We start from the raw sequence: 17255 nt of genomic DNA on the forward strand, positions 1-17255 counted from the left end.
AATCTGGCTTGTCACGTGGTTTTACTGAGAAACATGAACGGCTGCTATACTTATAGTATATATTCATTTAAAACAACGAATGGCGCAATCTCCACACGCTATGAAATGTTTATTTATTTTTAGTTATGCTGTGGTCCATCAATATTATATAAAAGCTGCAACATATAAAACCCGAAAGGTAATAGTGTAGCGTAGGTAAAGGCAGCGTGGTAAACACTGTCATTACAATCACAACATGGTGAATGTCGTGGTTCGTTTGTTCAAGACTACTTCACTGTTAAATACCATACATTTGACTGCATGTCAATGTAATATAATGGTTCGCTGGAATGCAGAATGACTGTAAAACTATAAGGAAACAAAAACAAACAGATAAAAAAAACTTCAGTGGAAGTAAAGAATAGTGAATTAAATATTTGGTCTCTACATTTGTATTGCCTTTCAGTATGAAGACCCTGCTGAAAAATACAGCTTGGTCTGGCCAACTAGTGGCTAAAAACCACAGGCCACACTAGTCATTCTGGTTTTCGCTCATTCATTCATCTTCCTCTTCATTATGGTCAGGTTGGGGATGGATCCAGAGCCTATTCTGGGAAAACTGGGTGTGAAGCAGGAATACACCCTGGATGGCTTGCTTATCCATTGCACAGCCACTTTAAAGTCACCAATGCATTTAACGGCATGTTTTGGGGATGTTGGAGGAAACAAGAGGAAACCTATGCAGCCACCGAGTGAACATGTGAAATTCCACACAAGCTCTGGATTCAACCAGGGGCCATGCTACCCACAGTGTTATTTTCTTTCAATTTTCTTTCTTTCAATATGGCATTAGTAGCAGTAATTCAGAAATTGTTCAGAACCAGCACTTACCAGCTGGCACAGATGGTCTACCATCTCAAACAGCTTGGCCTGTATTTTGCCAGCTGGTAGCTGCTCAGACTAAGAAGGATTTTTCAGCAGGGGATAATTACACTAAGAAACAGGTGGCTGCAACTCTGCTGAAATGACACTATTGTTATCTCATCATAAATCAAGGATTAAAATGTGCTATTAAATAAGTATGTCTGGTGCAAAGAACGCCAATCTCGTCTCTGCTATCCATTCTGATTTCTGTCCTGATACCGGTTAACAAGTCTTATGTTTGAGTGTGCATCCACTAGCAGAACTCTAAAGACATAAACGTTTACTATAATCACATATTACATTTGAAAATACGGTATGCATACTTAGAATTAAGAGTTGTAGTGAACTTCCTGTGAATGGATAACCCATCCAATCATGGTTCAGATTTTCCACTGGTCTTGCCATCGTTGCTCCTGATAAGGCCGTACTCCAGAGCTAAGTCTAGGCAGTGCTGAGCTGCTCTAGTGACAGGAGCCTTGGTTGCTTCGGTTGCTTTAGCCAGGACAGAGAGGATCTCTAGAGCCTCGCTCTCCATTAGTTTTTCAGCTAGACTCCTCTCTGCCTGCATCAGGTTCAATGTGATGACCACACCACGGTGACATAAATCCTGATTGTCACTCAACAGCAGAGCTTGCAAGATCTCCAACCAGTGGCTGGTCTAAAGTGAAGAACAGACATAAAGAAAATTAATGAACTGTAGATTGTAAAGGAAAGGATATATACAGGCCACTGGATATGAAAAGGACAAAATGTCTCAACCTCTACTTACTGTAAGTGAGTAGGCTTATAGCATAACTACAGTAAATGTCCTCATATGTCATAGGAAGTAAAGATTTATAGACTAAAACTTAGAAAGTGCATTTAAAATATCTATTGCACAGCTTAAACATAATTTGCAGCCATTAAACATAAAACTTGGTTATTAATCATATCACTTTTAACACCAAATAAACCAATTAAATGGCATAGCAGCATGGATTCTACACCTTTACCACTATTATACTCTTATTCTAAATGCTTTATGAATATGCATGGTAGAAATCTTCACCTGTCTCCTCTTTCCCTCCCAATACACTGATCAAGTTTTATCTATTCAGAGTCCATGGCACAAGTGAAATGTGTTAATGTGATGTGCCAGTCCAACAAAATTTCACATTGATGTTTCATATTTAAATTGTTGACATATGTCAATAACTGAAGTCACAATTCTAATATTAGTATTGTTCACTACATGCCTAAGTGACAAGCTCACATTTGTCACACGCAGACATGAGACTTCAGTAACTGAGTTTCAATTTACACTGTTGTGATCTCCAACCTGTAGCTAGTTTTTAGGGCACCACATCATCCTCTAATAATTTGCATATCAGACATGATGGGTTTAATTAAAGCCATGGAGTCTATTTTGTGACATCAAAAATTGTATTCATATATATAACAAAAGTCCACAAAATATTGAACAAATATTCTTAAATGGAAAAAAAGTTAATGTGTTAAGAAATCTAGGTAACCAGAATAAAGGTACTTTAAGAACAACTCCTAAATTATCCTGATTTGAATTGTTGGCCTGTTCTGTATATTTCAATTGCAAAACGTACAGACAGCTTTGTGGAGCAATATACTGAAACAACTTACTGTGCTGGGGATCCGTGCACACAGCTCTGGCTTTTCCCCAGTGAGCAGTGCTAGGGTTCCTGCAGCAGCCTTCCTCAGTCTCTCATCATCCTCACCAGTGTACAGTACCAAGAGTTTCAATCGGTCACTGTCTGTGGCCAGATAAAGGTTCTGCACCTGAGGAATCATGCAAACATAAAAACTTAGGGTGACCATATTCTGGTTTTTAAAAAGAGGACACGTTTGTTTGTTTGTTTTTGGGTGGGGGTGGTAATCGCGTTCAAAACAGTGTTACTATGAATGCAGACTTTAATACACTGAAAAAGACACACCATTAGCATCACATAAAACACACACACACACACACACACACACACACACACACACACATATACATATACATACATACATATATATATATATATATATATATATATATATATATATATATATATATATATATATATAAAAAATTGGTTTCACTCTGTTCACGTTTTACATTTTTTCCTGCATTCTTTTGAATGTCCATGGAATAAAATAAAATATCAGATGCCACGAGTGTACCTTCTGCAATCATTCACACATTTGATTTACCATATAATACGAAGCCATGTGATAACATGAAATTAAAATTGACCTTATATGGCCAGAAGCATTGTTTTGACTCAGGACAGCTTCATTTGCTGCTATTGTCAAGCAACTGTTTGAGGCCGTACACAACAGCACTTCACCTTCACGAATTCGTGCGTTCGCTGAGTGTAGTCTAATGGTTGAGAGGCAGGAATTTGGCCAATAGTTGCTGCAAGCCTTTTATAATCGACCAATTGGTGTGCAAGAAGGCGGGAGTTACATAGAGGGGTTAAAGCAATGCAAACCTGTGCACACATGATGCAGTATTAGACCATAAGCACATCATAATGAAACTAAAGCTGGACATTTTCTCAAATTTAGAAATTCCAATGGACACTTTTTTAAGTTCCGAAAAAGAGGACGTATGGTCACCCTAATAAAACCAAACACTTCAACATAAAAAGAGGAAAGTAATATACAAAAAATGAGAATGCACTTGAGATTTGAACACCACACATTTTAATTCTATTGTAAAACCTAGACATACCTCAGGGCTTAAGATCAAGTTACACATGCACTCAGTGGCTGCTGCTCGAACCAGGTCATGCTCCTCAAACATGTAGCCCTCTACTTTAGGCACAGCTTTCTCCTTGACAAGCTTTTGTCTGTAAACCAAAACAGGTCAAGTCTCTTTCTTTCAGCTACATTTAAAATGACATCTTTTAACCCATGATTACAACTCTCATGGCCTGCTGGTGCTTTCATATATATCGATTGGACTAACCGGAGTCTGTCACTAATGCCAGCTAGGTTAGTGAGGGCCATCAAAGCCTCAAAGTTCTGCAGGAGAGAGCAATCCAGGGCCAAGAGATTCACAAGTGGACGCACCACCTCATACACCTGTACACACAAACACCAATCACTAAAATGTGTTAAACATTACAGTTCTAATAATGTTTCCATCTAAATAAATAAACTGAACAAACATAAGCAGTAAATTAAATTGTTGCAAAAATGCATTTGAAAAATAGTATTGGACAAGTGCGACACAGACAAGGACAGAAGGACAGCAAGACTGGTGTCAGAATAATGCATCTTTGTCTTACCCTCTCCCCAGGAAAGGCAATCTCAGGATTTGAGGTGATGGTGATTTTGGCCAGTGCTTGTGCTGCTTTGATTTTACCTACATCTGTGCTTTCTGATGCCAGCGGTAACAATGCCTGCATGATAATAAAGATGTTTTGATCAATATGTAAATTAACAATATGAATGGCATCATGCAGTGATTTTAGAAAAACTTCAGTATTTTGGTTTTGCTTGTGGTGGGGGATCTTCTTACTTTTCCTCCACCCTGTGCCACTACCATTCCCCGGTCTTCTTGGCGTTCCACTAGAGCCAGAAACACCCTGATAAGGAGGAGAAGAGATAGATGTTATCATGTTATCAGGATATGCTAAAGAGAGTGCTGTGTGGGAGAAATTGAACTGCTTTCAGAGGTCAGTGTATCCGAGTTACATGTGCTAGATATCTGTGCTTTCTAATCAAATCATGGTAACTGAATATATATAATAACCATACACACCTGGCAATACATTCTCTGCATGTATCAGTGAGAGCAGGACTTTCTTGTTTAACCATACACACCAAAGCTGAAACCACCCCAGCCTCCAAAAGTTTGACCAAACGTTTCTCCACAAAAGGCTGAGCATCCTGCAAACCAAGACAACTATCATTATCGATTTCTTATTTGCATTTCTAAATGATGAGGATTACTGATGTAGTTTGTATTGGGCCAATGTGTTGATGTATGCTGATACCTTTGGATGTTCCTCTGGTACATGCTGTTTGGCATATTTGGCCAATTCTACCAACTGAGGATCCGGCTTCTCGATGTCATAACTATTGGTGCAGTTTACCAATGTAGATCCAATGGCAAACAATACTGTTTTATCTTCAGACTACAATGAGTGAGAAAGATAAACAGGTTCCTGACAAAATGTGTTTAACAACAGATGGCCTACAATCTGAAATTATACACCCACTGGGTATGTGTACCATATAAAACAGCAGCCCAGGGTTTATATGTATTACACTGAGCTGCTAGTTGCTGAGGTGTAATTGGATACACCTCCAGCTGCTAAGTTTCTCATGTGGTGTTTTATATGATAGTATATATATATAAAAAAAAACAAAAAAACCCATCTTTTTATTGGCACATCCTTTATACACTTTGGTCACATACAAAACTTTCATTACGTGACTTCAAATGGAAATATCCAGGGGCGTTAACTGGAATGTTAATCATCTGGGGCTGAGCCCAGATTCTTCTCCATGCATTTTTTCCCATCTCAGCTAGTAGCCTACGTATTGTTTTATGAAAGCTGAGGTAACTTAGCCGTCAATGTATCACGTGATCAGAAAAGTTGGAAATATCATAAAACTTGTCTCGGATGTTGTCACTGATTGTAGGACAACCAAACCAATAAAATATAAAACTTTTCTAACTAGGCTAGTTTGGTGTCACTAGCCAAGGGGAAGAACGATTAAGCCATCATTGTACGAGTTTAGCTGCTACAGTGCCATGTAAAGTACATAATCTTTCCTTATGTTCTGCTCATATCATGTTCATAATTTAGAACTCATATAGACATTTATAAACCTTGTTTTCCTGCTCAGCATGAGAGGATGTTAGTGTTTCAGTTTCAATATCTTTACTGGTTAAAAAATAAAAATCAGCCTATATCCATTTTTCCTCACTCTGATTGTATGAGCTAGCGTTTGGCAGAATTGAGAGCGGTCAGCCAATAAGACACAAGTATTTCCACGTATTTTCCTGTAAACCCTGTCTGATTGGTCTCGCCTCCGTTTAATGAAGATATAAAATTACAACACCACCTTCTTCTTTTACTGACATTTAGTTACGTAGTGACTAGCCGCTCCAAGTGAAAAATTATTCGGGGCTAAGGAAAAAATCTTCAGGGCTACAACCCACCAATGCCCAGGCCAGGTCACGCCCCTGGAAATATCCGCAGAGCAGAGATCGACTGATTATTGGTTTTACCAATATTTTCCCCGATATTTAAACATTTTTCCATAATCGGTTTTTAAATATCGCCATCTTGTGGACGTTTTGAGAATTGCGTGCAGGAGCACTATTGTGCACAGGTAAAGTATACTTACTTTGCTTTAATTAATAAACTTTATTTAACACAACAGCCATTAATGTACAAATGATGTGTTACATAAATGGTTGATATGCAGTTTAAGCAGCTTGGTACTAAGAAATAGAGACAAACTCATGGAGTCATGTAATCTGTTTACCTCATTAAAGCTTTAATTTATAAAAAAAAAAAAATAAAAAAAAAAAAAAAAAAAGACACTTTAGTAACAGTGCACTTAATTTTTTGCACTCTTTCAGACCCTTTTATTTATTGATGTATAAATAAGAGGATTTTTTTTGTTTTGTATGCAAGGAGGAAGTGAAATGACAGTTGTTATAAATAAAACAATTAGTTCAGTTCAGTGGTGTTGTTATCATTGTGTCAAAAACGGAAGCAAAATAATAAATACATTTCAGTTCTGCATATCGGTTATCGGGCACAGAAACATGCAAATATCGGTATCGGTTATAAAAAAATCTATATCGGTCGATCTCTTCTGCAAAGCATTAGTGCCAGCTGGCATATGAGACACAACCCTTTGTGCCCTGTTGAATTCAGGGCCATCTTTCCTTACACAGGACAAATCTTGTCTCTGTTCGAATTACATTTGTCTTTTGTTTTGCAAGTTTTGCATTACCTTAGCCAGCTGAAACATGGCATGAAGAGCATTCTTATCTTCCACCAAATCCTCCTTCACATCAGCGTCAAAGGTGAGGTAGGCCAGGCCTTCGACAGCCCAGCGCCGCGAGGTTGGAGGAAGAGAATCATTGCATAACCACCTGCCAAAATAGCACACATTACAGAATAGTATGGAGATAGTAATCTATTGTATGCACTTCCATTTTTATGCATAATTATACCAATAGTATTATACCAATGATAACATGTAGTGCTCATTCATGGTCCGTACTATTTATCATATTGTTCATATCTAAACAAATCATCTTTGGAAAAATTTCAATATTGAAAAGATAGCAAAACTTCATGCTAGGTAAACATCTCTATTCCTGTTCTTATCAATTGTGACATGCCTGGAAATGAGAAACATACTTCCTGCACTGTTTGGCAAGCTTGAGAGTTGACCCCTCCGCAAATTGCTTCATGCTGAAATCTGTGCCTCCAGCTGAGCCAAGTTTACACAATCCCTGTAACACACCACAGTTTCCATATTCAAAAACCGGCAATGGCCCAGTGAGCTTGGAACTTGGACTACATTTAGGTACTCCATTGACCATTTCAGGCACATTTCTTTGATAACTTATATACATACAAATCTCTCTCAAACTATTGGAACGGCAAGGCCAATTCTTTTGTTTTTGCTATACACTGAAGACATCTGGGTTTGAAATCAAGAAGAAGAATACGAGACGACAGATTACTATTTCAGTTTTCATTTCCTGTTATTTACATCTAGAAGCGTTAAACAACTTAGAACATGGCACCACTGGTGACAGACCACCCAATTTTTAGGTGAGCAAAAGTATAGGAATAGACAGTCTTAAAGTAAATGTAAATACAGTGCATTCGGAAAGCATTCACAGCGTTTCACTTTTTCCAAATTTTGTTATCTTACATCCTTATTCCAAAATGGATTAAATTCATTATTTTCCTCAAAATTCTACAAACAATACCCCATAATGACAACGTGAAAGAAGTTTGTTTGAAATCTTTGCAAATTCATTAAAAATAAAAAACAAAAAAAAGCACATGTACATAAGTATTCACAGCCTTTGCTCAATACTTTGTTGAAGCACCTTTGGCAAAAATTACAGCCTCAAGTCTTTTTGAGTATGATGCTACAAGCTTGGCACACCTATTTTTGGGCAGTTTCTTCCATTCTTCTTTGCAGGACCTCTCAAGCTCCATCAGGTTGGATGGGGAGCATCGGTGCACAGCCATTTTCATATCTCTCCAGAGATGTTCAATCCGGTTCAAGTCTGGGCTCTGGCTGGGCCACTCAAGGACATTCACAGAGTTGTCCCGTAGCCACTCCTTTGTTATCTTGGCTGTGTGCTTAGGCTCGTTGCCTTGTTGGAAGATGAACTTTCACCCCAGTCTGAGGTCCACAGCGCTCTGGAGCAGGTTTTCATCAAGGATGTCTCTGTACATTGCTGCATTCATCTTTCCCTCGATCCTGACTAGTCTCCCAGTTCCTGCCGCTGAAAAAACATCCCCACAGCATGATGCTGCCACCACCATGCTTCACTGTAGGGATGGTATTAGCCACGAGATGACTGGTGCCTGGTTTCCTCCAGACATCATGCTTGCCATTCAGGCCAAAGAGTTCAATCTTTGTTTCATCATGGTCTGAGAGTCCTTCAGGTGCCTTTTGGCAAACTTCAGGCAGGCTGTCATGTGCCTTTTACTGAGGAGTGGCTTCCATCTGGCCACTCAACCATAAAGGCCTGATTGGTGGAGTGCTGCCGAGATGGTTGTTCTTCTGGAAGGTTCTCCTCTCTTCACAGAGACACGCTGGAGCTCTGTCAGAGTGACCATCGGGTTTTTGGTCACCTCCCTGACTAAGGCCCTTCTCCCTGATCGCTCAGTTTGGCCGGGTGGCCAGCTCTAGGAAGAGTCCTGGTGGTTCCAAACTTCTTCCATTTATGGATGATGGAGGCCACTGTGCTCAGTGGGACCTTCAATGCTGCAGAAATGTTTCTGTACCCTTCCCCCGATCTGTGCCTCGGTATAATCCTGTCTCGGAGGTCTACAGACAGTTCCTTGGACTTCATGGCTTGGTTTGTGCTCTGACATGCATTGTTAACTGTGGGACCTTATATAGACAGGTGTGTGCCTTTCCAAATCATGTCCAATCAACTGAATTTACCACAGGTGGACTCCAATCGAGTTGTAGAACCATCTCAAGGATGATCAGTGAAAAGAGGATGCACCTGAGCTCAATTTTGATGTCATGGCAAAGGTTGTGAATACTTATGTACATGTGCTTTTTTTGTTTTTTATTTTTAATAAATTTGCAAAGATTTCAAACAAACTTCTTTCATGTTGTCATTATGGGGTACCATTTGTAGAATTTTGAGGAAAATAATTAATTTAATCCATATTGGAATAAGGCTGTAACATAACAAAATTTGGAAAAAGTGAAGTGCTGTGAATACTTTCCAGATGCACTGTAAATAACACTTAATATTTGGGTGCATATCCCATGCTTGCAATAATTGCATCAACCCAGCAACCCAATGACATCACCAAAATGTTGCATTTTTCTTTTGCGATGCTCTTCCAGGCTTTTGCCACAGTTTCTCCTACTGATAGTAGGTTTCTCCTACTATCATGAGTTACATCAATAAAGATTAATAAGTCTGTTCCAGAAGCAGTCATGCAAAATCAAACCATGACACTACCTACACCATGCTTGACCGTTGAGCTTATGTTTTGGATCAACAGCAGATCCTTTGTTTCTCCACACTTTGGCTTTTCTATCATTTTCATAGAGGTTAATCTTCATTCCAGAATGTTGTGGCTTGTCTTTGTATTTCTTTGCAAATTTAGATCAGGTCTTCAGATTCTTACTACTGATGAGTGGTTTGCACCTTGCAGATATGACCTCTATACTTCTGCTATCAAAGCCTTCTTCGAACGGTGAATTGTGATATCTTCACCCCTGCCTTGTGGAGGTTGTTGGTGATATCACTGACTGTTGCCAATGCCATGATTGGAGCCAATTTCATCCTACAACAGAACAATGACCTAAATCACTGCTCCAAAGTATGCAATTTAGACCTATTTAGGGAACAAAAAGTTAGCTGGAATTCTGTCTGTAATGAATTGGCCAACGCAATCTTAACCTTATTGAGCTGTTGTGGGAGCAGCTTTACTGGATGGTATGAAAAACGCACCCAACAAGCCAACTCAACTTGTGGGAGGTGCTTCAGGAAGCATGGGGTGAAATTTCTGCAGATTACCTCAATACACTGACAGCTAGAATGCCAAAAGTCTACAAAGTCGAAATTGCTGTAGATAGAGGATTCTTTGATGGAAACAAATTTTGAAGCACAAAACTGTTTCAAGCAAAAATCACTATTACTAACCTTGTCATTGTCTTTATTAAATTTTAACTTATTTGATAATTAAAAAGTATCCATTTTCATAGAAAATATGACATTTTCTGAGTGATTCAAAACTTATGAACAGTAGTGTACCGACTGTCAACTACATAGTTTACTATAGAAATACACTTTATCTTACCCTAATTGTAATAACTTATCCAAGACATATTCTGCATCCGAAGTTTGTTCTAATGTTGAAGGTGACATTTTACTTTAGAGGTGATTCGAAGAAGAAAATAATACTACAAATCCAATCTGATTTGTATATTTAATTTATTAATAAGGAATAATAGGGATTTACTGTCTTATATAATTGTTTATGTACAAAACATGCAGTCTGTACAATGCTAAACGGGAGCTTACCTTACTTGTTAGTTAGCTTTGTAGCTCCAGTGCAAAATTGAATAGGCAACACATAAGGTGCATTAGCTGATTTAGGGTTATTATTTGGTACACTTGGAGTAATGGGAATATTATTACGTTAAAAAACCATAACCCACCAATTTGGCGTTAGTGAATACTCACCACAAGTGCTCGCACCCGTATCTGTTCATTTTCACTCTTCTTGTAAAGGTCCTTCAGCAGTGCCACTCCATTCGCTGTGATGAAGGATGCTCTCTTGGCCTTGCCCGCAGCATGAATGAGTGCCTCTATTGCTACCTGCTGATGGGTGACATTCTCAGAGGCACACAAAGAAATGACAGCATCCATCATGCCCGACATCTCCAGGGTACGGTTACCCACGTCGCTGGGGCCCTGAAGCAACACTGACACCGTCTGTATTGCACGTAGTTTGCTTTCCAAGCCTGGGCCTCCAAAATGGTACCTGCACAGAAAATGCATTGCTAGAAGGTACTCTTTTGTGATGATTAGAAGCAAAAAACAAACAAACAAACAAACAATATACATATATACATACATACATACATAAATATATATCTTATTCTCTTTGGCAAATTTGCCTATATACTCACTGGATATACTCCTCACACAACTTGTTGAAGTTCTCTCTCTCTTTGTCACTCTTCAGATCATCATATAACTTATTAAGCAGGACAGAGCAGTTCATAGGTGTACTGTCAGTGAGAGGTGGACCATCTGTTATCTCAGGAACTGTCCCTGCCACTTCCAGAATCTTTTTCAGGCCTGTGGGGAAGACAATTGAAAATAGATGCACAAGGAACTCCTATATCATGCTTGTGAGCATATCCTAGAAAATGTTAATTATTCTGATAACAAATGAAACAGATACTGCACTGATTTGCACATGCTGTCCTCTGCCACAGGTTGGCTAACCAGATGTTATCACCTTACCTTGATCAATAACCCACAGGCTGAGGGAGTTGTCTGGATTTTTCAGAGATTTCCGGGGCACCTGTTTGACCAGGAGGTTGATAGCACTGTCACGTCCAGGTCCAGACACACTCGATGCAGGTAGCATGTCAATAAGATGGCACAGCATGGAACGTAGCTCACGGGATGGCTCTATCTCACAGAAGCAGATGAAAAACATTTCTATATAGGCACCCACTCATATACTGTATGTTGTTGATGATACTGCACAATAAATGTGAGTTTAAGACGATATAGAGGAAATTAATTATATATTACTACATAGCCCAACAACAGACATGGATCAGTATCTCATTGTTTTATTTCACATATATGCCAAGAAATAAAATGTGAGAATGTTTGAAGTGTAAAGAAAAAAAAAAGCATTGTATTTTTGGCTATGATTTAAAATTTATGATAACAATAACTGCATAAATCAAATCACTGCACATATAACTGAAGAAAAATCTTTGTTTTGCTTGTTTCTAGAGAGTATCTTGAACTACTATAATGTTTTTTACAATAAAATAGATAGCTCTGGCAAAAGCAAATACACTATAATATGTATAAAATAACATTCTTAAATGTTACACATTACACTCCATGCCCCCCTAAAACCATTCCCTCAAATCTAATAAGCACTTATGTGGGCGTGTATTTTTGAAGAATGCTTTCAAAAAGTGCCTGTTTCTGTAGTTACATTTTCTTTTATAGCTTTAGTGTTGGAAAGCTGGATATGATCACATAAGAACAGTTTAAGAGCAGCTTATTGTTAAGATAATCCTCTCGTCTGTCTAATCATACTGTCGACCTGTATTGTGAGAGTGTAAAGGTTGTAGCTTTGTATTCATTTTACATAGTTGCATATTTTAAAGTTTATTGAATGATAAAATGGTTTCTTGTTCATAGAAATCACATATACACTAAAGAGAGGATAGAATCATTTGGAAAACACTGGCATATATGAGGAATGTTTAATCATTACACATGTCTACTGCTCAGTTCAGGACCCTCACCTGGCAGTACAGCCTCATCCTTCCCTCTGACTTCCTTATTCATACCCTGGGTGAGAGCCTCAAACATGACCTGAAGCAGGTGACAGGCCGACAGAGACACATTCGAAACTGCAGAGCCCATAACGCCACACAGCCTGTCCATTCCCACTTCATTCACAATGGCCACTGTCTGTAAGCAAAGAGGGATTTGCATAAGCAACACGTGAACTTATCTACAAGTCAACTGGATTTGAATGAAGTAAAGCTGCCAGCTCTAGCATGTTTCACCAAGCACCTCACCCTGGACTGATGCCCTGTGCACAGGCCAACCAGAGTTCTAAGCGCTGAGAGGACAATGTCCTCCTGCTGAGATTCCAGCAGTTTCTGGAGGAGCTTCACGCCATCATTCCTGAAGATTTGCTCTGCTCCGGCGTCTTCACGTGAGATTACCACCAGATTCTGAGCAGCCTGAGCAAAACAGTCAATTTTGCACCATGGAAGTCACGGTAATGTCAATCTGTATGATAAATGATTTATGAGTGACAAATAATAATAGAGATATGAGAACCTTCTGTCTGTCTGAGGCTGGTGCAGAATTGTCCAAGAGGAGTTTGAACATCTGCTGAACTCGGGAGTCTGTGGAAGAGAGCTGCACAGCCTAGAGGAACGAAAGGACACGTAAACAATGTTAGCTGTTTAACAGGGGTTGGGAGCCTATGGCTTGCAAACCATATATGGCTCTTTCAGTAATTGCCTATGGCTCGCCGGCATGAAAAAGATTTATAAAAACAATCACAAAAGCTAGGGTGCCGATTCAATTAAAACTCTACATATTTTAAAATATTACATAATTTATAATCGATACCTGTTATTTATACACTAACCGTGATGTGGCACAACAAGCTCAAATTTCATTGGACAATGTGGAGTGGAACAGTAATGTGGAATTGAGCGGTAATTTCCCGGTTTAATTCATAAATCGGTTGAAAACTACATAGCCACTGTCTGTTTTCAGTTTTTTAAGAGATGTGAAATAGCTAAAAGAAAAAAGATGACGAGTATTGTTCTTTCCAGTCTGAATGTACAGACGAATTTGCATTTGTGCAAGTCGCATTAATGTTAAGTAGTGTTCAATTTACTCTCACTTACATACTGCTTTTTGTATTGATATACCATTTGATGAAGTTATAATAGTTGGTTAAATGAAAATCAAGTGCTGCCTACAGGCCTAACTAATAGGTGAAGTGTAGGCTGTTAGGTCAAGAACATGCAAAATGTGAAATGGCCTTTATTACATTACCACTTTTGATAATTATAAATAATAAAGATAGCAACTAATAATAATAAGAAAAGGCATATTATATATATATATATATATATATATATATATATATATATATATATATATATATATATATATATATATATATATATATATATATATTATAAACATGTTAGCTTTTCTCTGGCTTTTTAAAGAAAAAAAAAAATCATAACTTTTTTTTGGCTTTTATGGCTCTGCCAGCTGAAAAGCTTCCCGACCTCTGCCTTAAACAGTAAAGAAAGCCAGTGACATAGGATGGTTTGTATGATATAGTGTGTGTGCCTTTCTGCGTTTTGCCCTTTCAATTATTTTTGTCAGTGCTACTCTCCCGGTCCTCTCCCAAACACACTAAGGTGGCAGTTCAGGTATGTAATTACTGACTGTAGTTCATCTGTTGTTATGCACAATTTGCCATCTCCTTTCTAATCCACTTAGTGGGCAAACATCCCTTTCTTTCATGGGGCAGATGGGGGCCCAAAGGCTACAGTCAATAATCATGCACAAAGCATGGTATGGAAGGTTTACCTGATAAAATGTCAAATGAGCAAGGAATAAAACATGACGTGGCATGCGGTTATAGGAAAATAATCAATGACAGGTGGTGTAATGCTGTTACCAAGTTGAATATTTTTTTAGAATAACCCATCACAAATTGTTTTATTCCTCTTACACCACAGACTTTTGCCAACAATTAAAATTTTTAATTCATTAATGAATGACTTCATACCTATTATTAGAGATACATTTAATGATGTGAAACTTCCTCGGAACAAGTTATAGTGTCCTCCACGAATACTAGCACCCTTGGTAAATATGAGCAAAGAAAGCTGGGAAAATTTGTCTTTATTGTTTGTTTAACCTTTTGTTAAAAAAAAAATCACAAAAATAATCTGCTCTCATGGATATCAAACAATTGCAAACACAACACAGATTTATATTTAAATACCAAAGGGTTTCAACTCAGGGGACTGGGTGTCCATGGCAGAACCTTGATTTTGGGGTCAGTGAACCATTTTTTGTGTTGATATTGATGTATGTTTTGGATCATTGTCCTGCTGGAAGATCCAATCATGGGCCAGAGGCAATCAGGTTTTCATTTAATATCTGTTGATATTTGATATAGTCCATGATGCCATGTATACTAACAATATAAAGACCATTTTTCACAGCCTTCTTTGCTCATATTTACCAAGGGTGCCAATATTAGTGGAGAGCACTGTATATACAGTGTATATATGCAAAAGGAACCAATCCTGGGTAAATATTACAGTTAGCAACAAGCCCAGTAAATGGATGTAGTATGAATGTAAATGATCTTACCTTCTGCTGGATCTCAGCACCGAGCTGCCTGAGCAACTCTTGAAATGTTTTATTCTTGGGCTCCAGTTGTGCACATTTCTGTGAATCAAGGAAGGCCTGATCCAGCTGTCCAAGCTTATGTAAAGCCTGTGCACGACGGAACCGAGCCTTGATGTCACCCGGGTCTGTTTCAAGTGCTGTCAAAAACACACTACTAGTTTAGGAGGCGCAAGTTCTGTTATAACATTTTTGTTTCTAAATTTGCTTTGGAATCCATCTGTAATTATTCTGCCTGACTGTGCATCATGTTCTTGTGCTGCTTTAGTGTAGTGATTATCTTAGAGATGTGTAAAATTTATTCTGAAGTATATAAGGTGATTCTATTGCTCTAATGCCTACATATGTCATATATTACTGAGTTGACAGGCCTGTTGTCCTACAAATCTAAATCATATTTAAAAAGCAGTTGGCTTTTTGACAGAGCCTTGCAAAAAGTAAAGTTGTTTTACCCTTCTTAGTGACAAATAAAGTGGCCACAACTTATAAACATGTGGTAACTGGTAACTAATGAGTGGCCATTACTTAATAGGGTATGGGTACAAGAGATAATTAAGTATGGCTACAGCTTAATAAGGCATGATCATTGTGTTTTGCCCACAAGAAGAGGACCACATGAGGTATCAGCGGCTACACATAGGATAAGCTTTTCTGTGGAAATTAAGAGTGAACTGATTTTCATCTTGGAATTAATTATGCTGATATATCGGCATCACTTGCAGTGAGACATGGCATAATTCTTTAAAAAAGACCCCGAATTCACATACTTAATACACGTGGACTCACACAGACAGTATACAGACTTGACAGAAATGAATACAACGAAATTATCTTGTTCCCAAATCGTGGCCATGACATGACCAGAACTTAATTATCTCATTTCTATTGAGAAGTGATGCCACTAGTGGAGTTCTGTATCTTTTTGCCTATAGGATAGTGTACCTTTGCTGGCATCTGCCTTGGCCTTGTTGTAATCGTTCAGTTTGAGGTAGCAGGCACATCGGTTTCGGTACAGCACAGCGCGCTCAGACTCACTCTCACTCAGCTTTAGAGCTTTGGTGTAGCAGCTCAGCGCTCCCTGGACATCGCCACTTTTAAACAAGTTGTTTCCCTCTTCTTTCAGAGCCAAGGAGTCTTGAGTCATCTATAACAGGGAAAACAGGGCAGAACATTCACTGGTGAAGTAGTTTATATAAAGCTGGGGTGGATACTAGTCAGTGTACATATAACAGTCTACCTACATTCTCAAAAAAGAAAGCCTGTTAAACTATACATTTTCTTCTGGATCTTTAGTGCCTATATTTCTATAATTAAAGGAATGTTACATCTTTAAAACCTAACCAGTATAGTTTGGTACCCTTGAGTTTAGCTGTGTCTTCTTTTTGCATTGCACACTATATGATATATAATGAAATATTGTTAAATAATGCACTATTCAATTAAGCACTAGTTACCAGTTTATCACTGCATATAATGGTGCATATTAAAGTAGTTCCTTGTTGATCTGTCTCTAATGTATTAATTCACCTTACCTTTCTCAGTGTTTGCGTACTGCTTTACACGGTCTTACATTCACCCAGTCTCCCACCGTGAGCCCAGTTTAAACCACTAAATAATCACCAGTTTATCTTATCATAACTTAACCCAGTTATTATTTATATTGTAAGTCTTCTGGAGCATTCCGTGATGCTTTCTGTGTTCCCTACCCGTATTACTACAAACACTATATTTGGCGCCAGAATTGGCTGCAAGTAACGAGTAAATTAACTACTAACCAATCATCGTTCAAAAATCTGATGATATTAGCCAATGGGAATGTAGAAGGCGGAATTTTATAAATACGGGTGGGAACATCTTTACTTCCTGGATTCCTTCCGAGGGTGCACATTGATGACGTTTGCTTCAAACCCGCCCTCTTTTTCCTGCAAAACAT

The 17255-nt window shown here is 38.4% G+C and overlaps 1 protein-coding gene across 1 annotated transcript; it reads right to left on the reverse strand.

The window, feature by feature from the left end:
• Positions 1–90: 90 nt before the first annotated feature.
• unc45a (unc-45 myosin chaperone A) lies at positions 91–17052 on the reverse strand. Its single transcript, XM_017485011.3, has 19 exons — positions 16855–17052; positions 16265–16466; positions 15287–15462; positions 13211–13300; positions 12943–13110; positions 12664–12832; positions 11630–11800; positions 11290–11461; positions 10841–11141; positions 7299–7393; positions 6886–7027; positions 4905–5045; positions 4670–4797; positions 4427–4493; positions 4194–4307; positions 3872–3987; positions 3635–3752; positions 2539–2694; positions 91–1561 (listed from the first exon to the last, which is right to left on the reverse strand). Exons 2-19 carry the CDS (start codon positions 16464–16466, stop codon positions 1277–1279), a joined length of 2811 nt encoding a protein of 936 aa, XP_017340500.2. The 5' UTR covers positions 16855–17052; the 3' UTR covers positions 91–1276.
• Between the last annotated feature and the right edge of the window lie 203 nt (positions 17053–17255).

This window comes from Ictalurus punctatus, chromosome 14 (assembly GCF_001660625.3).
Source record: "Ictalurus punctatus breed USDA103 chromosome 14, Coco_2.0, whole genome shotgun sequence".
NCBI lineage: Eukaryota > Metazoa > Chordata > Actinopteri > Siluriformes > Ictaluridae > Ictalurus > Ictalurus punctatus.